The sequence below is a fragment of the Ahaetulla prasina genome, chromosome 5 (genome assembly GCF_028640845.1).
Source record: "Ahaetulla prasina isolate Xishuangbanna chromosome 5, ASM2864084v1, whole genome shotgun sequence".
Classification (NCBI taxonomy): Eukaryota; Metazoa; Chordata; class Lepidosauria; order Squamata; family Colubridae; genus Ahaetulla; species Ahaetulla prasina.
Window position 1 is genome coordinate 61709266 of NC_080543.1, and position 27152 is coordinate 61736417.

Sequence of the window (27152 nt, forward strand, 5' to 3'; positions counted from 1 at the left end):
TTAAACCAGGCAGTAGTATCCCCAAATCTCAGAAAGTTTTTAATGGTTCATAAAGGATCAGTCATTGAGATGTTTACTGTGGACACAGATTACAGTTTGTCGTACTATTACAAATCCTGTGTAATGTATATTGAAAGTTATATACTTCCTTAAATTTCTATAAAAAATAAAATGTAAGGAATAAAAAGAGAAGGAAAAAATAGAGGAAGAGAACTGCAAAGGAATAAAAGAAAATAAAAAAGGAATAAAAAAAGAGAAACTTCCAACTTTCTTCAATACAGTTACAAATGTAAAATACTTTAATCTTTTGATTTAAAATTCAAAAGTAGTATCCACATAGAAACAAAGCTAGACAAAACTGGTTTATATAATCATAATTTCCCCTTCTCAATTTATCAAAGGCTATACCCGAGATAAATCATTCCTTGCAATGGTGGTTGATATTGTTCAAGAGCTGAAGCAACAAAACTCCAATGTGGTCTATGGTAAGTTTATGATATATAAGAAATTCATTTTATGTTAGCCTTCCCAGCCTTAATATGCCAACTGGGCATGAAAAATACTGATGACTAACAGCCCTGGAGAGTACTAGGTTGAGGAAGGCTGCTATTCATTATATACTATTGGAGATTCCTCAATTTCTGAGATTTTTTTAGAGTGTTTATGAAATTAGAAATTAGAATTAGTCATCTTGATTTACAACTCAGTTTGGAGATAAAGGAAAATTGTACTCCTTAATTACAGTTCACACACATTTCAGTTACAGTTCAAAAAATAATTCACTTAGAATGCCTTCAAAATGTGATTCCGCAGACTTTGAAGAAAATGGTAGTCCAGCTTCTCTTCAAGAAGCCATTACTGAATCCAGTGGAACTGGATAATTTGGCAGAACTGGTTAATCCAGCTCTGGAGATTTTCCTCATTGTTTCCAGGCAAGATTGCACTCCATCAATCACAGCCAGTTTGCAATTTGGGATCCTGCTAGACTCATGGCTCCTACTTGAGGAACAAGTGGCAACTGCAACTCAGAGGGCCTTTGAGTAACAACTCCATATTTTTTGCCAATTGAATTTCTAGATCAGGAGACCCAGTTTATGGTCACTCTTGTCTTTGTCATCTCCTGATTGGATGTTGAAATGTGCTGTCATGGACTGTACTTGAAGACCAACCAGAAACTGCAAATGTTTCAGAATTTAGTGGTACTGGTAGTAATAGATGTGCCTTGCTCTGCGCACATTACATCATTGGTTCTCAATAGATTTTTGGGTGCCATTCAAGATACTATAAAGACTTACATGACATAGGATCTGGTTACTTACAGCACTGCTTCTACTCTGTGGTCTCTGAATGTCACACTAGATGCACAGAATGGGCATGCCCCAGATCCCTTCTCTGAAGCAGTATCATCTAAGGGGACATAAGCTATGTGCCTTCTCTATTACAATCCCACCCCCCCACTCTGAGGATTGGACCCTGTTGGCCCTCCTTAGAACCATGAAGATCTGGCTATTCTGTTGTGCTCTGAACCAGGATGGTAGATGAGCCCATTGTATGATGTGTGTACAAAATAAGTTTTTATCACTAATCTCAATTATGTATTAATTATGACTTCGAAATTTTTTTTGTTTTGCATTGCATTTATTCTTTTTTAAGTTTTATTTTGTACTCTGTCTAGAGTACAAAATTGTGAGAGGGATGGCCTTATAATTCTTTTAAATTAATAATTCAATATATCTCCATCACATTAATAGCTCTCCTGAAAACTGTCCATAGGCTTCAAAAGATACATGGGTAATATAAGAAAGCACAAAAGCACTACAGACTAAGTTGGATTTGTAATGTTATCTGGGACTTGAGATAAATCTGTTAAATTACTGTCTGTTTTTAACTGCTATTTGCTGATGAATATAGAACTGAAAGCAAGACAATAACCGTATCTGATGTTACAAGAGATAGCTACCTATTTATTACGTACATTGTCTTATCTCTTCTAATATTAAAGAGGCAATTCAGTACCAGAACGTAAAGAGTATTTGAATACAGCAGTCATTGAGAAGCTAGTACCACACGTAGCTATTACCTGCTGTCCTTGAGTTTTCAAATAAGGCTGTGTTGGATCAATTTTTTTTTCTTTTGAAGAAGTAACACATTCTGTCATGCTAAAACAGTCTTTCACAACCAATTTTCCTCCAGTTATAATGAGCTGCTAAGTTCTCTGTCGTGCTGATTGGATAATACAATTCATGGGTTGTTCCTCTACTTCCTTGCTTGAAGCTGAGTCAATCATTTCTTTAGTCCCGCCTCCTTCTACTGCGCCTCCCCACTTTTGATTCAGCTTTCATGCAAGAAGCAACAAGGAGAGGTGCCTCAGAAGGAAAAAAAGTTTTAGACCAGGAGCCAACTAATAGAAGCAAAATTAATGGTAGCAGAACCATGAGTAAAAAGACTGGGCTGTCTCTGCAGCCTTGGGGGGTGGGGGAGAGCTGTCCGGCAGCAATCCCTTGAAAGCATCAGTTCTCTGTCTACTACGACTTTAAACTGAAAAGCTGAGGCCTCAGGACAATCATTTGAATAATAAAGGACCTAGAGTCTCTGCTCAGTTTAGGCTGAGTTAACAGCCATAGAAACAAGGGCTGTGCAGCAAAGCCTCTGTGTGGGTGAATCTGCCTGTTTCTCAGGAACAAAAGGGACAAACATGGAGCATTACTCCAAGACAGGGGCAAGTGGGGAGGAGCAAGGATTCCCTGCTCTAAGCCCAGCCCAAGAAATGAGCTCAGAAGGGCCCAGAGCTGCTACAAAAGCAGCTACACTAGAGATAAGAGGAAAGTCTCTATTTTCCAGTAAGTACTCCAAAGCTGAGGAGACAGAGGCTTTGAGGAGGCAGAAAGCCATTGAGAAAATTTTTGCTGGAGCTGAAAACGAGGTGAAGCAAAAGGAGATTTCCCGCTCTTCTGTATTTCAACCAATAGAGATGGAGCAGCAAGGCATTAGTGCCAGAGCTGCAACACCAGAGGGAGCTGGTGAGCAATCAAACCAAACAATCCTTTGTTTGGGAGAGGATGAATCATTGCTTGGATTGCAAGGAAAGTTTCAGGATTTTGGAAATCAGTGGCAAAAGAGGATGAGACTGGCACCAGAGGCAGCATACACTCCCATAAGTGCAGGAGCTAGATCTCCTGCACTTATGAATAAGATGGAGGCTCTAATATCAGAGACTTTAACACAGGTCATGTCTGAGCAAGAGGATCAGACCAGCCCTATAAACGTGAAGAGAATATCAGTGTTGTGGTCCGCCAGCAGCCTGCGGAGCTGGCTGCCTACTTGGGCCTGGGTCACAAAATCAGACTAGGATCGCCCCTTGCCAGCAACGAGGCAAAAAGGGGGCCTGGCATTACAAAGATTTAACTCCTGCATCTCATCCACTCCTAGTGAGGTGTCATTTTCAGGAAAGGAGGAACAAAAGGAGACAGAATTCTCTGATGAAGAGGAAACTGTGGAAGATATCCCATCATTTAATGGTCTGTTTCAAACAAGTCTGTTTAAGCTATTGCTAAGCAAGGCCAAGGCAACAACTGGCATGGGCACTGACCCCATAACATCTAGGGTAAAACCATCTGTGACAGATCCAAAGGATAGGCTCTTTGCAAGCCCAACGGTAGAATGTGAGATGGTTCCTTCTCCCGATCTCCTCAGAGAGGTGGTGCAGGGACAAAGCAGTGATTTTCCCAATGCCAAGTGGGAACGAAAAGAAGATGTATAACCTAGAGCCAGAATTTGCAGAGTCTCTACAACCTCCAACAATTGATGGCCCAGTGGCTGCCTTAACATCCTCAACCATCCTAGCTAATGGGGCAGAGGAGGGCTTGAAAGGAGAGGACAAGAAGGTGGAGCAGACCCTTCATAAGGTTCACCAAGCAGCAGCATGGGCAGTCAAAGCTACCACAACCGCCTCATTTTTCAGCAGAGCTGCTCTAATCTGGCTTTGGGAGATCAGGACAAGGTACCACCTGGTGATCTCCGATCACAACAGGATTTTAACAAAGTATTAGGTACCCTGGAATTTATTGCAGACACCACTCTCAATGGCACTAAGTATGCTTCCAAAGCCATCACAGCGTCAGTAGCTATAAGATGCTTGGTTTGGCTCCGCCATTGGCAGGCAGATGTAAAACATAAATGGAAGCTAGGTTCTGCCCCAGTAAAGAGGAACAAGCTATTTGGAGAGTCCATAGAATCTATACTGGTGGATACCAGGGACTAGAAAAACTTTTTGCCTAAAATATACGGCCACGCCCAGAGGCACTTCTCACGCTATACACGTAGGCAGCCCTTTCCGGCCACAGATACTGTTGTGACCAAGGCCTAAGTAGTGATTACTAAACACAATTCAGTCCTTAACAAACTTATTTTATTAAAACAGCTGAGAATTAATTAATTCTCAGCTGTTTTAATAAAATAAGTTTGTTGAGAACTGAATTGTGTTTAATAATCACTACTTGGGCCTTGGTCACAACTTAGTCAAAAACAAAATTCTTAATAACCAGTCTGTCAGCTTTATCACCAACCTTTGATGTCTTTGGCAACCTGCCAAAGACTTTTCTTGGCAAAAACCCCACAAAATTCAAGAGATGTTGACAAGAAGCTCGGAAATCAATGATGCTTTTCTAAAAAGAACCCAATGGCTCGTTGCTGCTCTTTTAAGCCTTATGGGAGTGGCCAATCATCTTCTGTCCTTACTCCCAAATTGTCCTTTTTTCTTCAGTTGCTCTTGCTTCAGGCAGTTCTTCGCATGCGTGCACTAGGAACAGGCTCCCCCTGTTCCTCTGCCTCTCTGCTGTCCGCCTCTGGAGGTTCCGGAGTCCATGCATCGCTCCCAGATGGCCCTGGCCCCATCTCTGCCTCCAATACAGAGCTCTCGTCCGGGCCTTCCCCTGACTCCAGGACTGGCCTATTGTCCTCCCCAGCCTCCTCACTGTCTGACCCCTTCGCCAGGTCCGCGGGCTGCTGGCAGACCACAACAGTTTCTGGTTTTGGTTACCAGCAGAACCAGAGGCTTCACACATACGGCCAGACCCATCAGTTGGACAGAACCAGATTTAAAGACAAGACAGGACTATGGTTTCTTGGGAGAGGTTCATTCCGGGGCTCAACCAGTAGGCCTTTCTGACGAAACAAGTGACAACAAGAGCAATCCACCCATCGACAGAAGACTGGGCCTATTTGCCGACTGATGGGTGACAATAACAGAGGATGCCTGGATCCTGAACACAGTAAAGTGAGGTCTAGCACTAGAATTCCTATCCACACCCCTGAACTCCTTCAGAAGGTGCCCAATATCAAGGGACAGGACAAAAAGGAACATCATGGAGACAGCAGTTCAACATCTGCTGGACATCCAGGCCTTAGAACCTGTTCCATGGTATGAACAGGGACAAGGGTTCTTCTCAGTCCTGTTCATGGTACCAAAGCCTTCGGGGGTGGGGGGGGGGGTGGAGAGCAATTTTAAACCTCAAACTTTTAAACTGTCATATAGTACACAGAAGATTCAAAATGCAGTCCCTCCAGTCAATACTGGGGAACATTCGAGGGGGCGACATCTTAACATTGACAGACCTCATGGAGGCATATCTGCACATTCCCATTCTTCAAGCTCATCGGAAATTCCTACGAATCTGCTATGCCGGCCGGCATTACCAGTATACAGCTCTTCCATTCGGACTATCCTCAGCACCCAGAACATTCACCAAAGTTCTGGCTGTAATGGAAGCACATCTCAGAACCATTTCGGTTCATGTCCAATACTACCTGGACAACATATTGATACAGTCCTCGACAAAGGCCAGGGCAAAGGAGGACTTGGAAATAGCAATACAAGCACTGCAGAAGCATGGATTTTCCGTCAACTTCAAGAAGAGCCAATTGACTCCAACCAAGCGACTGATACATTTAGGGGCAGTCATAGACACCACCTCATGCAAGGTGTATTTGTCACAGGATTGCCAAGCCAGCATAAAAGCACTGGTGGATCAGATCCTAACAGCCCGAATAGTGTCTTTGGATCTGCTATTGCAACTCCAAGGCAAAATGGTGTCCTGCATAGCAATTGTGCCCTGGGCAGGAGGCAGCCTTTGGCAGAAGAGTACTTCAGAGAGTACATACGGTGGCGGGGACTCAGGACCAAATTTTGCCCCACCCTCAGGACAGCCAGCTTTGGTATGCCTCATGAATTGTATTATCCAATCAGCACGATGGAGAAAGAGCATTGGTCTTACCTGAACACTTCTTCTCATCGTGCTACAATCCCACCCTGAAGACTGTCAGGTCCTAGGTCCGGAAGTGATCAGTAACAGCACTGAAGAACTTCAAAAGTCAATCAATCAGCCTTAGTAGAAGGTGCAGTAGAAGGAGGCGGGACTAAATAAATGATTGACTGAGCTTCAAGCAAGGGAGTAGAAGAACAAATTGTATTATCCTTCAGCACAACGAGAAGAAGCATTCAGGTAAGACCAGCGCTCTTTTCATCCAACTGTCATTAGCCAGGGAACAATAGCTCAAAACTATGAAAGGCTGTTAGACTGGGAAAAGTTGTTGTAGGGCATTGGACTGTTCCTGCTGTTGTTCTGGTCATTTAGATGGTCCGAGCTTGAGAAGTTTCTCTGGTATTTTAAGCTAGACACACTACTAGTGATTTTGCTTGATTTCTTATGGACCCATGTAAAAATGCACAAATGACCATTCACACTTTCTGGAGAAAGAAAAGTTCTCCGAGGATGGACTCCAAATCCAAAAGCGTGGAAGAATAAACCTCCCAGTGACCAACTCAGATTGGATTCTGCCTCAAATGATCATTTTCTGTTTTGTTTTGTTTTTTGTTTTTGTTTTTTTGGTATTGCTTTTACAGAGATCCACTTCTCAGCACAGGACAGGAACAATTTTTAAAGCAATGAATACCACTATCATGTCATTTATCATGTCATTTAATGTGATATTATGTCATTATCTTGCTTACATCCCATTTCTGTACACTACTGGAAGTAGCATTGAAATTTGAAACAAGACTGACAGAGTTTTGTTTTAATTTTACTAATTTTAAAGCATCCTTACGTGCTACTACATGTTCCCTTCTTATGATTAATTTTAATTTTTAACTTTCTTTTGTAGTGTGTGATCCTGTGATGGGTGACAAATGGAGCGGGGAAGGCTATATGGTTGGTAATCTATTATGAATTTGGCCCATCTTTATAAACAAATATGTTATGCCAAAGTAACTACACTTTGCAATATATTGTATGTTTTAAGCATAATCTTTTCTTTTATGTACACTGAGAGCATATGCACCAAGACAAATTCCTTGTGTGTCCAATCACACTTGGCCAATAAAATTCTATTCTATTCTATTCTATTCTATTCTATTCTATTCTATTCTATTCTATTCTATTCTATTCTATTCTAATAAACCTTACAGTACACAGCTTTCATCAGAAATTACTAGGACAATCCCCCACATATGTATTTCCATGCTTATTCTAAAACAAATCAGTGTTAGTTTTCTGTGAAAAATACACCTAGGCATCTTCTATTTCTTCAGAACATTGCTTAAGACTAAACTGGTTTTGAACAGAAAACTAATCCCGAGTTTTCATGAATGGACAGAAGAATGAGAGTGCTTGAAGCATGGCTACATAATGAGTGCTTCCATGAAAATCTATTTGTTGGAAGTGGCTTGTCAATGAATTTGAGTTATTTTCTCTATGCCACTCGGACCTTTTTACAATTTTGAATTTTAATGTGTGCATGTGCATTAGCAAATATTAGTATTGCTACTATGCACCTCAGATCTATACAAATCATACATTTTTTGCAAATATACATGAAAGAGCTGAACCATAGATATCTGAAGATTAGGACCTAGTATTGTATTGTATCTAGTTTGGAGCTTTTACAACCTTATGTTGAGGATTGTCAACATTTGTTTTCACATTCCTTCACATGGAATCTTTCTAAATATACTTTACTTATGAGTCTCAGCTACCAGTTAATTGAGTGGAACTGTCCCTGCATGTGTTTGTGTTTGAACCCTTTTCACTTTCCTAGAATGAACTGACTAACCTTCTAAAATTATTATAATTTCCTTTGTTTTACAGTATGTTCCAGAGGACCTCTTTCCAGTGTATAAAGATAATGTGGTACCTGTAGCAGATATAATAACACCAAATCAGTTTGAAGCTGAGTGAGTGCTGTTACAAATTTTCCAAAGAAAATATTTTTTTTCATTCTTCAGCAATGAATAGCAACAACAAAAGATGATGATGAAGAAGAAGAATCTGAAAAATCAAACTTTAAAAAATGTATAAACTCAGTTATTGATTTAAAAATAGTAAATTAATGTCTCTTTAAAGGACACAAGTACATTTTTCTCTTCTTTTCTGGATAGTTTTTTAAAAATATCATGTGGGAAGGAAATTCAAAAATACTTTTATGCAGTAAAACTGTTAATCCTCTTACTTGCATTCAAGCTAAGATAAAAATAAAGCTATTATGCATTTACTGTTCTTCAAAAAATGCATTTTTGAAAACTACTGTTGCCAGTTGCAGAGTGTGTAAATAGTGCAATATGTAGATTTATCCCTAATGGGATTGTTAACTAAGAAGATTGGTAGGATCTAATTTTTCATATAGATATGAGTATTGGAATGTCTACATCAGTGGTTTCGTTTTGGGACCAACATGTTTCAAAACATTTCATTAATCAAAAAGGGCAAAATTACTTCAGAAGGAAATTAGACCTGCTTTTGAGATACACTTCAGCAGAAATCAACAGAATAAAGTTAAACTTGTTCTGAATTCCTGAAATAATTAACTCAGTGAAGTGGTTCAATCTCCGTTGGGAATTCTGCTCGAGTGCCTTTGAAGCTTAGGTAGCTGCAGAATCATTTTGAGTGGATAGCGATTTTGAACACTGGTGCAAAGGCTAAAGAAGGAGGAATTAGAATCATACTTTATGGAATTATGATAAGCTTGTGGAGTTACTGATAGTTTCTTTTATCTCATTTAGCACTAAAAGAGATTTAATTGATATTTTTCACCAAAATGTTCCATGAAAAACATGGAAATTATACTTGTAATGGGAAAAATAATGTTTTAAATTTTATTTCCTTACTTTAGGTTACTTACTGGCAGGAAGATACATACTGAAAAAGAAGCAATAGAGGTAAGTATGTTGGAAGCCAGGTTTCTCCTTCAGTGTTTTAACAGGATAATAGAGCTACATCTCTTTTCTACTAAAATCCCACTATCCATTATAAATAGTGCAGAAAATTATAAATTAGAAGTTTGAGCTCCTGTGATAAATAGATTCCACTTTACTACAGAGGTTACATCCTAGAACATTTCATTAAGGAAATCTGTTAATACATCTATATTTTTTGTCTGGGGTGTCTATTAGTTTCACACCTTTAGCAGATAGTAAGACTCCTAGTTCCTGATAATTATTTTATCCTTCAAATTCCTAACAATCCAAATAGAAGACTTCCAAAATTATTTCATCAGCCACATGAAAAGGTGACAAATAGAATATTTTGTTCTCAAGCTAATGCCTTGATGAAATTATACAGAAAGAACTCTGCATTTCCTGGTATTACTGCTGTTAACCTCCTATTGCTGTTAAGGAAGGATATTTAAGGAATTATGCTCTTTTGGGAAGTCAGTGAACTGTGGCTAGCTATTTCTTAGATTTGGTATCACCAGCCTTTCTCTAAGATACTTGGACTTCATCTTCCAGAATGCATCAACCATCATAACCACTTTTTATAATGTTGGGAGGTGAAATCTGTGTAGTTTGATAAGGACCAAGTTGCAGAATAGAATTGAGAATAGAATTTTTTTTTATTGGCCAAGTGTGATTGGACACACAAGGAATTTGTCTTGGTGCATATGCTCTCAGTGTACATAAAAGAAAAGATACGTTCATCAAGGTACAACATTTACAACACAATTGATGGTCAATATATCAATATAAATCATAAGGATTGCCAGCAACAAAGTTACAGTCATACAATCATAAGTGGAAAGAGATTGGTGATGGGAACGATGAGAAGATTAATAGTAGTGCAGATTTAGTAAATAGTTTGACAGTGTTGAGGGAATTATTTGTTTAGCAGAGTGATGGCTGTGCTAAATCAAAATAAAATCAGTTGTATTATATGTTGTAGAGTGCACGATACTGTTTTCATGACATAATCCTGCCAATAATGTCTGTGGAAGCGCCATTGATACCAGTGACCATTGGATGTCCCATCCTGTTATTATTGCTTCAATATATATAGGCTGGATTAAAGGCAGTGTATCTGATTCTTGCAGTAAAATATTTTGACATTAATTTTACTAATTATATTCTGTCAAAATGAAACACTCATTCTAAGACAATATTATCAAATGTCAAATTAACTATTTTAGCTGCAGAAGTGAAAGGCCCAACTTCAGTAGCCTGCAAATTAACAAGTTTAAGCTTTAGCTTGGCCACCTGTTAAAATCGCTATTGAAAATTTTTCCTTAACATATTGCTTTATTCCCATACAATATTATAGGGTGTAGGAAAATCTACCAAGTATAAAATAGGGTTGTTGTAATGTCATCTCAATCTTTTAATGTTCCACGTTATTTGACTTATAGGAGATGAACACTCATTTTGTGACAAGATATTAGTTGGAAAAGACAATTCAACATATTCTATAAAGTGAGCTCCAATTGCTTTGCAGGCTAGTTGATATGAAGGACATAAACTGACCATCTCTGCCTCTATTTCCAAGTTCCTATTACTATAACCAGAACCAAAACCAATTTTAACTAATTCAGTTGCAGCTGCTTTCCTAAAGTCATTCTAGAAAACAGTCTCACATCAGCATAGCTGAAGTCTTGGTTCTCAGAAGGAAAATGATGCTGCATTTTGCCATCATGTGCTCTTTTGTTCAGATGCTCTCATTTTTTCTGTTTTCTTACAAAAAATATCTTTCTTTCTGTTAGTGCCATAGATCTACTGATTGAATAAATCAGATCTAAGAGATTTATACATGCCTGGCATGCACGGAAGCAGTTTATTGCCAGAGCGATTTGAACTCTCGTAAGGACAGTTTTAAATAACTGAAGCTGTGAAACGATTTTTTTCTTTATATTATATTTTATATTAAAAGGCATGCAGTTTAGACACTTACGTCCCAAGAAGCATAGTCACCATCTCACAAACACACATATTAATACTAACATTTTCCCTTCATATATTTGGAAAGGTAATGGATGTGCTCCACAATATGGGACCAGAAACGGTTGTAATCACCAGCTCAGACCTTCAGGCACCTTCAGGAAACGATTATCTGATTGCGTTAGGAAGCCAAAGGAGAAGTATGTTTTATTTTTAATCAATTATCTTTCCTATTGTTAGAGTATTTACAGGTAGCTTGACACTTACCCAATTTTTCCCATTTCTGTTCATACAACGTAATTAAAACAGAAAGCTTTGTTTTCCGTTACTATTCAAATGTATAAAGCACAAATTGCAGAAACATACAAATAAATATTTAAGCTATAATCCTGTCTCACTTGAGATTATGGACTTTTGAATTAAATAGAGTTTGTTTTTGAGCAGGTATTACTTAATATGAGTCAGTGATTTTCTGCTTAATAGAACATTGCTTTGTTGTTGCAATAATGCTATATAAAATAATCTTATTTACAATATGAAGGAAAACTACCCTGTTTCTCTCAAAATAAGACATCTCCTGATAATAAGCCCAATCAGGCTTTTGAGTCCATGGCAATAAGGCTAAGCTCTTATTTCAGGGTTCAAAAAAATATAAGACAGGGTCTTATTTTCGGGAAAACACGATACAGATCATGGAATGATTGTAACTTTGCCCTCTTCAATAATAGTGGTGATGCCAATTATATTCAAGAGATATATTAGGCAATTAAAAAATTATTTTATGTTCTGATAAGCAATTTGCATTCTTTTAATGCTGACTTGTTTAAAATGGGTGGGATTCACCATTCCATTCTCTAGCGCACTCCTTTTAAAATAATTGGTTATATTGTATACCTTTAGTATTTACTAAAGGAAATCAAACTGTTCAAGTGCTGAATCCCTTTATAAATGGACTTATGTGAGTTAGAAACCTTGCCCACATAACACAGAAGCTGCAGAGGATCTGAAATGCCAATTACACAGAATTCTAAGTAGCTGTAAAAACTTCTCTACAGGGCGAAGGAAAGCACTATGAATGAAACAGCTTTTCAGATGTGTTGACTCATTGGAGCATGTTATCAAAGTTGAAAAGATGTAATTGAGTCAACAGAAAGTAACTAATTTCACTTCTATTTATTTATTTATTTATTTATTTATTTATTTATTTATTATTTAAATTTGTATACCGCCCTTCTCCCGAAGGACTCAGGGCGGTTCACAGCCAAGTAAAAATACACAATACACTATACATTCTAAACTTTTCTTTCCACATTCTCCAAGAGATTCCAAGTTTTCATTGAAAGAGGAAACTTCAGGAAAGGCATATGTGCCTAAAGATTGGGGGAGGGAGATCCTTAATTTTGCAAAGCCCAATTCAGTTTGGTGTCAAAGTCCAATACTTAATTTTTTTTTCTTGTGCTCCCATGGAATTGCAACATGCACCCAATATTGTTCATAGTTTGTTCACTATCAGTGCATCTAAATTCGGGCCCTGATTTACTGTAATGTATGACAAAGCCATGCTAAGATCTATATGATTATATAACTGAGAATATAACTAACATGTAATAATGCCTTATTAGCTACAGCAGATGGCACTATAGTGACACAAAGGATCCGAATAGAATCTCCCAAAGTAGATGCTGTCTTTGTTGGAACAGGAGACCTATTTGCTGCTATGCTCTTGGCTTGGACTCACAAACACCCAGACAATTTTAAGGTATCGATTGATTTTTTTCCCCATTTCTTCTCTGTATCAGTTACAGAAAAAATATTTGCCTGTTCTCAACAGGATTAAGAGATTAGGCAAAATAAGGCTATATATTAGGTTAGTAAAAATCTAGGTGGCCGTAAAAAAATTCTAAAATAAAGTGAGAGCCTTATCTGGAAATGATGCTAAGGTTCTGTTTTAACATAATAAGAATGATCATGGACAAATTTTAGATGTTAAACCACAATCTATAGTTTTACCCACCAAAGAAAAAAACATAACATATCAACTTCTGTCAGGCTTAGTATGGTGTGTCAGTCCGGACTATACTATAATAGGGAAGTAGTATAAAAAGTAAAACACTTTGATTTGTATTTCGTATCCAATTTAAATAATTATTTAAACTGTCAATCAGTATTCAATGTGGCCAGAATCAGTGAAAAATTAGGTTAACTAAAAGTAGTTAACCTAATTTTACGCAGCTTCTTTTCCAAAAACTCTACACTACTAACTAGAACATACAAAACATTTGCCAGACCTATTCTTGAATACTGCTCATCAGTCTGGAACCCACACCACATCTCTGACATAAATACAATAGAACGGGTCCAGAAATATTTTATTAGAAGAGTTCTTCACTCCTCCGAAAACAACAAAATACCTTATGCCACCAGGCTTAAAATCCTGGGATTAGAAAATTTACAACTACGTCGACTTCGACATGACCTGTGTTTAACACACAAAATCATCTATTGCAATATCCTTCCTGTAAATGACTACTTCAGCTTCAATCGCAATATTACAAGAGCAAAATATAGATTCAAGCTTAATGTCAACCGCTTCAAACTTGATTGCAGAAAATATGACTTCTGCAACAGAGTTGTTAATGCTTGGAACTCATTACCTGACTCCATAGTCTCTACAAAAAATCCCAAAATCTTCAACCAAAAACTGTCTACTATTGACCTTACCCCGTTCCTAAGAGGACTATAAGGGGCGTGCATAAGAGCACAAAAGTGCCTACCGTTCCTGTCCTATTGTTCTCTTTATTATATCTAATAATATCCTTTACATATATATATATATATATATATCATGATATGTTTTCTTTTTTTACTATGACAATGTTTATGTATACTGTTGTGACAAAATTAAATTTAAAAAATGGTAATATCGTAAAACTTTTTTTCTCTTTTTACAATTGCAGATGGCCTGTGAAAAGACAGTATCAGCAATGCAACATGTTTTGCAAAGGACCATCAAGAGTGCAAAGGGTAGGTCAATTTCACAATGATTCTGCATACAGTTATTTATTTATTTAGCATAAGGTTCTGCATCCAGTATATTTATTATTAGAAGGTTTACTAAAAAGTATCATTGCTGAGTGACTGAGCATGTGACTTGCTCAAGTCCCCAGTTCAGCTTCCTGTACCTATAGTTGAAAGGATCAAGTGGTCAGATAATAATGAGTCAACTAGACTTCTGTGCTGACTTAATGGTTCTATTCATATAACATAGTAACTCATGGTTTGTTGAATTATGGGTTTGAACAAAACATGAAACTATACATTAATCATACAGACAAAACTCACAGAAGGAGGTAATTATCACATTTAGCTCAATCTGTTATGTAAATCCAATAAATTGCTGAGTCCCATTATGACTCCCACTAAGCCATAATGTGATTTGGTGTGGGGGGCGGCATTATGTATTGTGAAAATCCACTCATATATTGGTTTACATTATGTGTAAAACAAACCACCATTACTTCTTCAGCAACAGTGACAACAACAATATTATGTAACAACCCAGCCAAAATAACAGTCAGGTTTATATGTATGAAATTAAAATAACAGAACAAAAAAAAAGATAGCAATAACTCTGACACCCACACACATATATACTATTTCACTAAAACACAAATACAAATTGGATTTGTTATGTGGGTGACTCATTTTATGTGGGTGACATCATGATTTACTACTGAAATGGACAGGCTCCACTTTGATCATAGCCTGTAAATAAATTGTTAATATCTTCCAACAGTCAGTGAGAGCAGACTAGATTTATTTCTCAAAGACAGGCATTCAAAGATTTGGGGTCATCACAAAAAAAACCCCTGCATATCTGAGACTTACAGATTTCATAATTCTTATTAATGTTCTATATATTAAAACTTCATGCACTGATCTTAAAACTGTAGTAGAAGGGATAGTAAAGTTTATTGACGATGGGAGAGTTGTAGGTCTAGGAGAACTGAGATTTTCTTCTGTGCTGTTTTATATTAATATTAAATTTCCATGGTATTGTGTTTTTTGTTTGTTTTCTTTTAAGCCCAAGCTGGAGAAGGAAACAAACCTAATTCAGCCCAGCTGGAACTGAGGATGGTCCAAAGCAAAAAGGACATAGAAAATCCAGAGATAATAATAACTGCTACTGTGTTATAAAGGTTGTGTATCTCCTAACAACGCACAATGTATTGATGTCCTCATTTTCTTTCCTGTAAATTGTGATGTTTGCCTTAGATCTGTGACAGAAACCTGACTTCCATGAAATAGTGCCCAGCATAGATGAGATCCACTACCAAGCACATGTGCTGGCCTTGCTTGAATTAAGAAGAGAAAAAAGTTAGGTGTGTATTACAGCTCCCTCCCAGGTATGAAAACGGCTGTCAAATTAATTTAATCTCATTACAAAACCTGGGTATAAGCACACAAGGTTTCCTGCCTTGCCAAAGATTTCAAGACTGCATTTTTAGTGAACTGATTGACTGGAGTATATAAACTGTGTAAAGTGTCATGTGCCAATTAAGTAGTTTACCATTTCCCTTAAATGAAGAGATTTGGTAGCCTGCTAAAATATTCAGTACCTCAACCGTTCTAGAGCAAAAGAGAGGTTCAGGCAAAGTAAGGGAATGGATGGGTGGGTTTTTAGGTACTGTACACAGGCCTTGGAGGTATAACATGTCTGAACCATTCCCATCTGTGAATAAATCCAAGATTCCACTGTCCAGAGGTGCTAATCCTTTACTATCAAACTATTAAAACTATCCCATGTCATATTTTTATTTAGAAAGAAATGATGATGTGTAGAATATAATGGTGATTCTACCTCTGATAGAATAGGCTTGATTCAATTTTATCAGCTTTTTCCTTAACCAATACTTACTGTGAAATCTGAGTATCTCAGTTCATCTTCTGACAACTAGGAGTGACGTGAAAGGCTATGTGTTACATATTAAGACTAATTCACAGTTTATTGCTGCGAGTAAGGGTATTTCTGCTCTATGAACGGAGAATTAAATTAAAGCACCATCTAATAAATCAGTTACACCAGAGGCAGAGTTTTAACACACTAAACATTGCTGTTGCAGTTTCTATCCCTTTCAAAAACATAGTACACTGTCTGGAAAAGAACATAGATTTTTCTGGGAGTTTAATGCCCATTAATATTGATTAACCAGTACAGACCAATCTCATGAATTTACAGTTAATGTTTTACTCTAAAATAACTAAGTTGTACATTGCAGTGAAATGTAAACATGCCTAAATACTTTGGAAGTCAATAGAGTACAGGACTTCTTTTGCATGCAATCTCTTTGAATATACTGGTGTAGGCTTTCATGGCCAGTATCTGTTGTGATGTGTTGGGCTTCAGGGTTTAGTGATAGTGGCCTAGACAGACAACAGATTCTTTGATGTTTCACTGGCAACTGTGGTTGTGGCCATCTTTGCCTCTGAAGATACCAGCCACAGTTGCCAACTAAGCATCAGGAACCTGTTGTCTAAACTTCAGTCATTAAACTCTGAAGCCCTACACTGCCCAATCTCTTTGAAATTACTAAATTAGCTTTGATTCTCTTTATCTATTAGGCTTAAGATCATGCACAGTTAATTTTAAATTTTAACTCTCATTTCTTTGCCCCCATTGTTGATTTTTCCATAAGTAATATGGAACAGATAAAACAGGGTATCATATCAATCTACGATCCTTCTTCTTTACAGGTAACCAGGGTATTTTCATTATTTCTATTAAATATCCTTTTCTTGGGACATCTTTGAAACTCAGATTCTTGCAAAAGTGCTGTCATTAATATGTGAAACTCTTGAACCAACCTGTGAATTCCATTCTTAGAATCTTAAAGACTTATTAACTTTCATTTATTAAAAATATTTAAATGATCTAACCTTCATACACCTGAAGGGTTTTTTCTTTCTTTCTCTAAAGTGGTCTTCAGCATCAAACAAGTTTTTCACTTGTGGCCTGTTTTAGGGCTAGGGCAATATAAGACCTTCTTTGTCTTCTGGAATAGCCTTTCACTAATGTGTAGGCATTAATGTCTTTGATAAGCAAGACAGCAGCAAGGGTGGTAAACAGACTACCTACATCTTGCCCGCGGAAAGAATTAAAAGGTAAACAGCACTAGCACATCATTGATTGCTTTCATAAACTACATTGGCCAAATATTGCCTATATGCCCTGCCCCAGCCTTTCGGTACATAATCATAGCATCTGTACTTGAAGCTAAAAGACATTTTGAACCATTTCCTAGCACTGCATCATTTTGGAAGCCATATTTGCTTCCCTTACTAGAAAATGCCAGTATAAGCCCGTTTTCATAGCGTCAAGCATTCCATTAGATGAATCAACTTCATCTTGGTAGAATTCTGATTTCAGGTTTTCAGGTCAAAGCACAAGAGATTCCAACACTGTCTCCCAAATCACTGTATCATCCAGATATATCTTGACTGGATACCTGGTTTGCTATAGAAATAATACCTTTAAAAGTTGTATTTAATAGTTTAGACCAGTGGAACTATTTTTTCCCCTTTGTCTCTTTTTCAGAATGTTCACTTTGAATAAGAACTTCTTTTACCTACACTTTTTAATTGTTGGAGGCAAAATACAAACATGATTTCTGTTAAAACATATTTAACAGATCTGAGAGAAATACATTCCCTTTAAGATTAAATCAAAAGGCAAACTCTGTATCTGAAAAAGTATTTCTTTTGTTGAAATACAGAAAAATTCTATAATTGACTGAAATTGTTACCGTTTCCATGAAATAACCTTTAAGCAGCTAAAATGTAGGAAATGTGACAATCTACTACTGCATGAGATTCCTGCCAACCGAACCAAACAAAGCAATTATGTCAACAATTGCCATTCTAACTTAAAAAAAAATCCAATATCAGTGTTCACTGCCCTACCTAGATCCAACATAGTATTTGTACTGGGAAAATATAATTTTGGGGAAAAAAATCTGAGCACAGAGACTTTACATCTGTTAAGACTATCTGGACATTTAAAAGAATATAGAACATATCAAGGAATAAAGTTGCATTCTACTTTATCACTACTCACAATTTGGGGAAATTTGAAAATTGACAATCATCATTCTTAGCCTGTGTTCCTAGTAGGTGAATTAGTGCCATAATATTCCTAAATCTGGGGCAACTATATTGAGGCTCATCATCTTTCATAGAAAAATAGATATTTAAAGCTGCAATAATAAAAAATACGCTACCAGTTGAACTGGTAATTCTCTAGGAGAATTAACTTATCTTTTACAAAATTAGCTGCCTTTTCCCTTGTCATAAGTTAACCAGTATGTATTAAGTCAAATTGAGCATTTGGAATTTGGTTGTTTTTTTTTTTTAGATAAATGAGAATCATTTTATTTTTAAAGAAAAAGTGAATGTTTATTCAATGCAGAATTTTAATTTGTCAAACCTTTTCAAATGCCTTCTCTTGTAGAATAATCACCAAGCCAGTACAACTGTAACCTTAGCCAGGCATCCAGCTAGTCTGGAGAACAGCAAAATATTCCTTTTGGAGGAAAGAAAAGATCCCTTCAAATTCAACCTTCATCTTCATTTTATAATAACTTTTAAATATTACTTTAAAATGATGTATTTTAATACTAAATATTATTTCTGTGTTTTTAATTCTGTGCTGGCTAATTTTAATCATTCCCCTAATTTTGAGGAAAATTGAGCAAACACTGTTGCTCTTGCTAGTATAGACATTGATTCTGATGTTTGAGACTCAACAGGAAGTCACTAAAGAAAAGGAAATATAAAAGTTCAGTATGCTATCACAGATCATTGGTAGTTGCTGAGATTTTTAATTGCTTTACATTATCTATACAGTAAATCTACATATTGCATAGAACAGTGATTCGGTTTTCCTATGACTGTTTTTTCTTTTAGCAACCAGTTCCAAATACTTTTGGAATCAAAAGTACACAAAGCTACTAACAAATACTTCATATATTGGCATATTCATTTAAAGGAAAGAATATTTCATAGAGTAGTTGTTGTTTTTTTATTTGCATTTATATCCCGCCCTTCTCCGAAGACTCAGGGCGGCTTACACTATGTTAAGCAATAGTTGTCCTACTTACAGGCCCATCCATGTCATTTTTATTCTCAACTGAGTTTCAGTATATACACTATAGATGACTGTTCCCCAAGTATACATGTCAGGCACCAGCACTATCTTCACACATCTGCTTTTATCTGGAATGAGATTTAAGGAAAGAAGATGCATATCCAATCATCTCTCTGTGTCCAAAAATCCAAAGAGCAGTGAAATGGATCAGAAGAGAGACAAGGATTTACTATAGCCATAGGTAGGTTTGCATAACACACAGGCATCAAAATTTCTAAATAAAGCCTGCAGAATGCTACTTTTTTTTAATGCTGTGCTCTCACATGGAATCCTACCATTCTTTTGTGGGAACTCAGGATGAGATAATTGTATGCCATTTTGGCATTACAAAAATGCAGTTATGTGCTTGGCACTTTCACAATTGTGTGAGATTGTATAATGATATCCACCATTTTTAAAGGTTACCAGCCCCTGTCATAAACCATAGCAAATTCACGGGCTGAATAATACAAACAATAAAATGGTTTCTTGGCTTGGCTTTAGCCATTATCCTAAAGTGTGAACCGAATTATGTTTTTCAGCATCAGCAATTTAAGATACTTTAATGCAAGAAACTAGACTCATTCTTTCTCTCTCTCTCTACACACACACACACACACACACACACACACACACGGAAAGACATATGGTTACAAAGCCTAGCTGGATAAGAAACATGCTGAAACTAAAGAAGTTAAATAGTGTGTATTTTAATATTGGCAGAAGTATAACCATGTTGACATATAACACTAAATTGAATAACTACTATTACTGTACTTTTTAGTAGTTGTTTTAACAAAAATGAATGATGGTGATAATTTCTTGCTTATATGTATCCCACTTTTAGCAAGGACAATTTCAGTATATCTGTGAAACTAATTTTTATTAATATGGTTTGAATTGTTTGTGATTCAGAAGAAGCTAATTATGTTCTTAAAAAATGTGTAACTGAATTTTAACATGCTTAGATTTTAAACAAAATAGCTTCAGAAGACAACAATGTTGTGCACAGAAATCAATAGCAGGGAAATAGTTAAGCAATTAATTATCTTCCTGAAGTTTTTTTTTTCTTTAAAATATACTGAGTGGGGAAACTCTACTACATTTGCACATTCTGTAATCTTTTACTAGCTCCCCAGCAGGACCAAAATTCATATAAAATGAAGCTTAAATTAACTTTAATGTATTCAATTCTTTCTCACAACCTTAAACATAATAACATGTAGAAAGTAAGTAGAAATACTTGTGTGAAAACATACAAATCCTTGCATTTTAACATGCTTTTGAGAAGCATGTACATATATTAAAACTGCTTTCTTTTGATATTTCTTTACCAAATTGTATTCAAAATGCAGCAAATCTGATCAACGCAATACTTTACAAAGAATTTAGAGGACCAAGATTTCTAGCTAAAGATACTGCCTTGTTGAGTTCCCTGATCTGTAATTTTGACTGCGTAGTGTTAATTATTGTCTTTCTGATACTGTGATCATACTTGTTTCTTGATTCATAATATATAGCAAGAAAGATTGTAATAAAATTCTCTTTACTCAATACTACTGTGCATAACTATGGTTAGATTTTCTTTTTGTTGTAAGGTACGTCAAACTTAAACAAAACCAGATTAGTTTTATAGTGCTGTTAAATCATGTGGCCTTTATTTTATTTTATTTTCATTACTTGATATGAACATGTGGATGATAATTGAGGATCATAATGTGAATGGTGGCTGAGGATCATTATCAGCATGTGAAATGTCTAAAGAGAATCAACAGTCAAATGAATATGAGTTCAAACGAAGGGGCCAATCTACCCTGAAGAATGAGCATTTTCATTCTAAAGTGGGATGGTTATCTGTAGCCTTTAATTAAGTTGTATGGAGAAGAACTATACAAAGCTTTGGATGTTTTATTTGGAATATTCATGAACACAAAGATTGCACTTGTTTGCAGTGCATTAAATCAGCCATTTTGTTTCCCAAGACTAAGCAGCTGTTTTAAAGTATTGCATGGAGGACCAAAAGTACCTTTTGGAGATCAATTCCAAAAGACTACATAGCCCTTGTAATGAGGTTTTTATCTATATAAAGTGTGGATAACATGGATGATGAGCATTTCATTACATATTCTGCACATCTATCTAGTTCGATATGTTTACAGAGTAAGGTAGGGATATTCAAAGTGACTGAATCTACAACTGAACTTTAGAAATTGCCAGATGTGTAACAATGAATTTAATCTTTTCCCCTGCTTCTGATCATTGTTGATTTGGTAGCTCTAATCCCAGCAATAGCCCATGGCCTTTAGATTAAGGCTAAGGGATAGGGGGTTGATCAATGCTTGCTACTACATTAAATTACCTTTGCACTCTCACATTCAGTACGAAGATAGTTAGGAAAAAGTATACAGAAACTGACTATATTATTGATCAGTTATTCTGATCTGTGAGCTGCTTACACAAAAATCTGCATTTACAAGAACTGGAAACTTCTAATGGGAAAAGAATACTAGAGCCAGCAATATCAACTAATTAATAGACCTTTCTCATTCCATTTTTTCCCAAGAGTCTCCTGCTTTTAAACTTGAAATGTTGTGGACCATGTCTTTGTGATGTAAACTGTGGCCTAATATTTCTCCTTTCCAAATGGATCATAGTTAGAAATCATCCTGTACAAACTTAAATCATATTAATCACAAGGTAACATGACTTGGAGTGCTAATTGAACACAGCTGCAATTTGAGAACCTTATTGATCTATTTCATTCAAATGTAAAACACTGTGTTAGGTATTGAGTAGTTAATAGATCACCTGCATGGGAAATGGCATCAGAATTCCAGCTTAATTAGAATACGGAACTTCCTCTTTTAGGGATGCTACACATGCAAATGCATTTGTGCTTTCTCAGATTTTTAAGAAGTGTGAAATTTAGTCCTTAAAATAAAGCCTAAAAGAATGGAAGTGGCATTTATGGTAAAATTGGCAAAATATAAAAAGCACATATAATAGCAAAGAAACACATTACCCTCTTGCTTCCATTTGGATCAAAGTGAGGCTATGGAGAAGGGTGTGATATTTTAGCCAAATGCATATGCTATTTTCCAAAATTCTAGCCATAGGTCTGGATGATGCCATCCAAAAACAATTGATACCTGTGCAACTGGTACTGGTACTCCAAGTTTGCCTGCCTTTTTGAGCAGAAATGGATTCTTGAACTTAAGACTTGTATTAAAATTCATGGTTTGGGTGCATTTAAAGAACACAAAATAGAGGAAGCACATAAAAGATACTGCTAAATTGTGCCATATGTTAATAAGTGGAAATTATGTGTATCTTTGACATATTGCCTTTCATTGCATTGCTAATTAGAATAATAGTTGTGTCTAGAAGAATGTGGCATGTGTACTCTGTGTGTGTCTTGAAGTTCTATGTTCATGAAATTAACGTAGAAATTGAAGGCTTAGCAGTGCAGGCCTTCAGCAAGGGAAATAAAATTATATATTTTTATAGACAGTTGTACAATTTTAGGTCTCAGCTACAGTACATCATATCAGCTTCTTCCAAGAATGTAAAGCTGCAAGATTGGATAGAAGAGGGTGGCTGTGGAAATGACAAAGAGTTCGATCAACCCCAACAGCCCTAGATGGATTTAATTAAAGATGCCTTTGAAATATATTTTTAGCTCTAAAATATTAAACAGAGAATATTTGCGAGCAAACTTTCTATGTCTATGACATTTGTGTAGTGCTTTGTATTGAAGAAATCAAATGGTTCTATGTTTATACTTCTTAATTGTTCTTGAGTTGTAGGGACAATAAGTAGACAAATACTTTTTATTCCGGAAAAAAAGAATCTATGTGATGTGCAGTTGTGTATAACTGTTAGTGGCCACTGTCCCTATGAAGAATGTTGTTTGTATATTTTCTGGTCTGGCACATGTGACTTTTATCCATTTTGTAGTAAAGTTTACATGCTAAAATATGTAATAAGTAGAAAGATAATAAAGTCAATGAACAATCTAAGTGAAGACCAAGATTTAATTCCTGTTGAACAAAGTGCGATGGTTATTCTGTTTATGTACTTTTTTTAAAAAAATGGAGTCTCCTAAGTCTGGTGCTTCATTAAAATGAAGCATATTAGCTGAGCTAGTGATGTTATGATTCTCCAGAAGGTCCCTTGTACTTTCGTTCAAATTAATGAGGGACATACTTACGTCAAAAAAAAAAAGCATATAAAGAGAAAATTATTTTCTGGAGAATATATTCTGTAGATGTAATCATAAAAGAATGGAAACAGTTAAAAGCATTTTTTAAAAGCCTCCAATTTTCTAGATTACATTCTATAAAATAATCAAAAAGAAGATTACGGGATATCAGTTTTCTATTTTCTTCTTCAAGGGAAGAATTATCTTTTGCATTACAGGTTATAGTATATTCTTGCACAAAGCCACCCATGAATTTTTAACTAGTATACCATGAAAAATGTGCCACCTGCAAATAAGCTGACCCTCAATTTTTTTCTATGTTTTAATATTCACAATTGGCTTTTCTGTGGGTGGCACATTTTTCATTGCATTTTGGTTTAAAATTTGAGGGTCTGTTTCGACAGGTGGACTTATTAATGAGTATGTACAGAACATATGGATAAAGAATATTTTGATAACAACTTCCCTCTCTCCATATATACCGTGCAAAAGTCTTAGGTCACCATTAGAATTGTTATGGCAATGATGGAATAACCATATATAATTATGGCTCAGTCTCCTTATTAGACTACAACCAGGAAATTTGTAGGCAGTATTTAAAAATAGGAAAAAGCAGAAAAAAACAGCTTCCATAGGCTAAAGTGGCAAATATGTAGTGTGACCTCCCCTTACACTTAAGCAACAGCAAACACTTGGCTCCCATAAACCTAAATGAAATGAAGCCCAGAGTGTTGTCATTGCTAACATCTCTATGTGTCCTACCATTTTATGCCAAAATGGGGGCTGTGCAAAAAGATCTATTACACCAGGTTTGTGGAAGCCATGCTTAAAAATTACACACAGTACAGACACATGCTATATGAGTGTAAGTCCAAATTTCAGTCATATCATTCTAGTAAAAATACCAAAGATCACAGAATTTGACACATAAAATTATCCTTTTGCATCAGCGAGACCACTCAAAGGGAAAATTAAAAAAATGGGAAGAACCTTTTTCTCTTGAAAGAAAAATAATTAAGAAGCACTGTAATAAAAAATAATCTGAGCCTTAAGACCAGAGGTGTCAAACTCGAATCGTCATGGCATCATCATGTGATGTATTGTGACTTTTCTCCCCTTTGCTAAACCAGGCATGGGCATGGCCAGCGTGTGACACATTCGGCCTGTGGGTTGCGAGTTTGACACCACTGCTTTAGATTGTGGTGCAGAAAATTACAATTTGCACATCCTTGTCATGGAACAAATGAATGGTGACTTCTACTTTAATGCAAAATGCATAGTCATCTGTAGTTTTCATCAACAGTGTTCTAAAATTCCCTTGAACACACAGTGGCACTATTGTAGAATTTATATATCCAAAAGGGTTTTTTTTCCCCCTAGTTAAAAATTAAGTCCTCCAAGTACACTCCAAAAGCCCAACTGCTAAAATCATTAGTCTTGATATTTGATAGTGGTCCAGAACACCTGGAAAAGTCTAGGTTTTACATATGACAGTGCACTGCATAATACAAATGTGGCTTTAAATGAAGAAATTAGATATTTTCATATATGCAAGATTGTGTGCTATTTAACAATAATCAAGTAGGAGGATGATACTGTTAAGCAGAATGTGAGATGTAGATAGGTAGGAAGATGTAGTTCATTGTTAAGAATGATCAATTAATGCTACCAGAATCCGTCTGATTTTTAGCAGTGACCAAGAAAGTGTTTAATAGTGTATAGTGCTACAGTGTATAGTTAGCTAAATTCCAGTAATCCTGTTGCAGGAAGGATCATAAATCTTACGATTTTCTTGATCTGTTCTTGGCTGGTTATGTGCAAACCCATCTATCGTAGTTTGTAAACTTGGCATAATGGCTTGGTAAGATATATGAGTACAATTCAGTGGTGGCTTGCTCCCGGTTTGGCCTGGTTCGGCCGAACTGGTAGTGGCGGCAGCGGGAGGCTCCGCCCACCCACCCAGACATCATCAAAAATGCTCTGCACATGCGCAGAAGCACCGTGCCCATGCGCTACCAATAGCGAACCAGTAGCGCCGGGATTTGAATCTCACTACTGGTACAATTGCTATGAATATATGTATGTGTCCATGCACACATGCATGTATTGGCACAAGAGAGAGAAAGAGGAGTAAAAAGTAGCTTCATGATGTTAATGTGTTTGAAGAGGAATAAACCAAGGATTCTGATTCCCATTTAGCAGCAAACAAAATATAGTAATCCCTATCAGATGCAGAAGACCATGAGATGCAGCCAAGAACTAAAGATTTGAGAATTCTTTTGCTGACATCTACTGCTGGCATCCAGAGTTCAGTGGATATAAAATATAAAGCCCAAGCCGACAAACGCCAATCTCTTCAACCACCTTTCCAGGTGGTAGATAGAGTGTATCTGTCAACCAAATACTTAAGATTGAGATTGCCTAGCAAGAAGTTTGGTCCCAAATTTATACAGGTGAAACTCGAAAAATTAAAAAATCGTGCAAAAGTTCATTTATTTCAGTAATGCAACTTAAAAGGTGAAACTAATATAAGAGATAGACTCATTACATGCAAAGCGAGATAGTTCACGCCTTGATTTGTCATATTTTTGATGAATATGGCTGACAGCTCAAATTCATAATCTCAGAAAATTAGAATATTGTGAAAAGGTTCAATATTCTAGGCTCAAAATGTCCCACCTAATCAGCTAATTAAGTCATAACACCTGCAAAGGGTTCTTGAGCCTTTAAGTGGTCTCTCAGCCTGGTTCAGTAGGAATCACAATCATGGGAAAGACTGCTGATCTGACAGTTGTGCAGAAAACCATCATTGACACCCTCCATAAGAAGGGAAAATCTCAAAAGGTAATTGTAAAAGAAGTTGGATGTTCCCAAAGTGCTGTATCAAAGCACATTAATGGAAAGTTATGTGGAAGGGAAAAGTGTGGAAGAAAAAGGTGCACAAGCTGCAGGGGTGACCGCATCCTGGAGAGGATTGTCAGGAAAAGGCCATTCAAAAGTGTTGGGGACTTTCACAAGGAGTGGACTGAGGCTGGAGTCAGTGCATCAAGAGCCACCACATATAGACGGATCCTGGACATGGGCTTCAAATGTCTTATTCCTCTTGTCAAGCCGCTCCTGAACAACAAACAATGTCGGAAGCATCTTACCTGGGCTAAAGAAAAAAAGAACTGGTCTGTTGCTCAGTGGTCCAAAGTCCTCTTTTCTGATGAGAGCAACTTTTGCATCTCATTTGGAAACCAAGGACCCAGAGTTTGGAGGAAGAATGGAAAGGCACACACTGCAAGATGCTTGAAGTCCAGTCTGAAGTTTCTACAGTCTGTGTTGATTTGGGGAGCCATGTCATCTGCTGGTGTTGGTCCTCTGTGCTTCATTAAGTCCAGGATCAACGCAGCCGTCTACCAGGAGATTTTGGAGCACTTCATGCTTCCTTCCACGGACGAGCTTTATGGGGATGCTGACTTCATTTTCCAACAGGACTTGTCACTTGCTCAAACTGCCAAAAGTACCAAAACCTGGTTCAATGCCCATGAGATTACTGTGCTTGATTGGCCAGCAAACTTGCCTGACCT

At 36.7% G+C, this 27152-nt stretch overlaps 1 protein-coding gene across 6 annotated transcripts in view; it reads left to right on the forward strand.

Moving 5' to 3' along the window:
- The window catches only part of PDXK (pyridoxal kinase), a 71339-nt gene extending 47926 nt beyond the window's left edge, over nucleotides 1-23413 (forward strand). Inside the window, exons 4-12 of one of the 6 annotated variants that reach the window (XR_009155532.1) lie at nucleotides 402-485; nucleotides 7162-7208; nucleotides 8145-8230; nucleotides 9166-9211; nucleotides 11286-11397; nucleotides 12820-12956; nucleotides 14155-14221; nucleotides 15282-15579; nucleotides 18705-23413. Coding sequence is in view for 4 of the 6 variants with exons in the window: in XM_058186681.1 (XP_058042664.1) it covers nucleotides 402-485; nucleotides 7162-7208; nucleotides 8145-8230; nucleotides 9166-9211; nucleotides 11286-11397; nucleotides 12820-12956; nucleotides 14155-14221; nucleotides 15282-15394 (692 nt within the window). In the remaining 2 variants the exon portion in view is untranslated. Of the gene's footprint in view, nucleotides 1-401; nucleotides 486-7161; nucleotides 7209-8144; nucleotides 8231-9165; nucleotides 9212-11285; nucleotides 11398-12819; nucleotides 12957-14154; nucleotides 14222-15281; nucleotides 17303-18704 lie in introns of those variants that run through there. The other 5 variants (XR_009155533.1, XM_058186681.1, XM_058186679.1 and 2 more) reach the window with 5 other exon arrangements.
- The last annotated feature ends 3739 nt before the right edge of the window (nucleotides 23414-27152 follow it).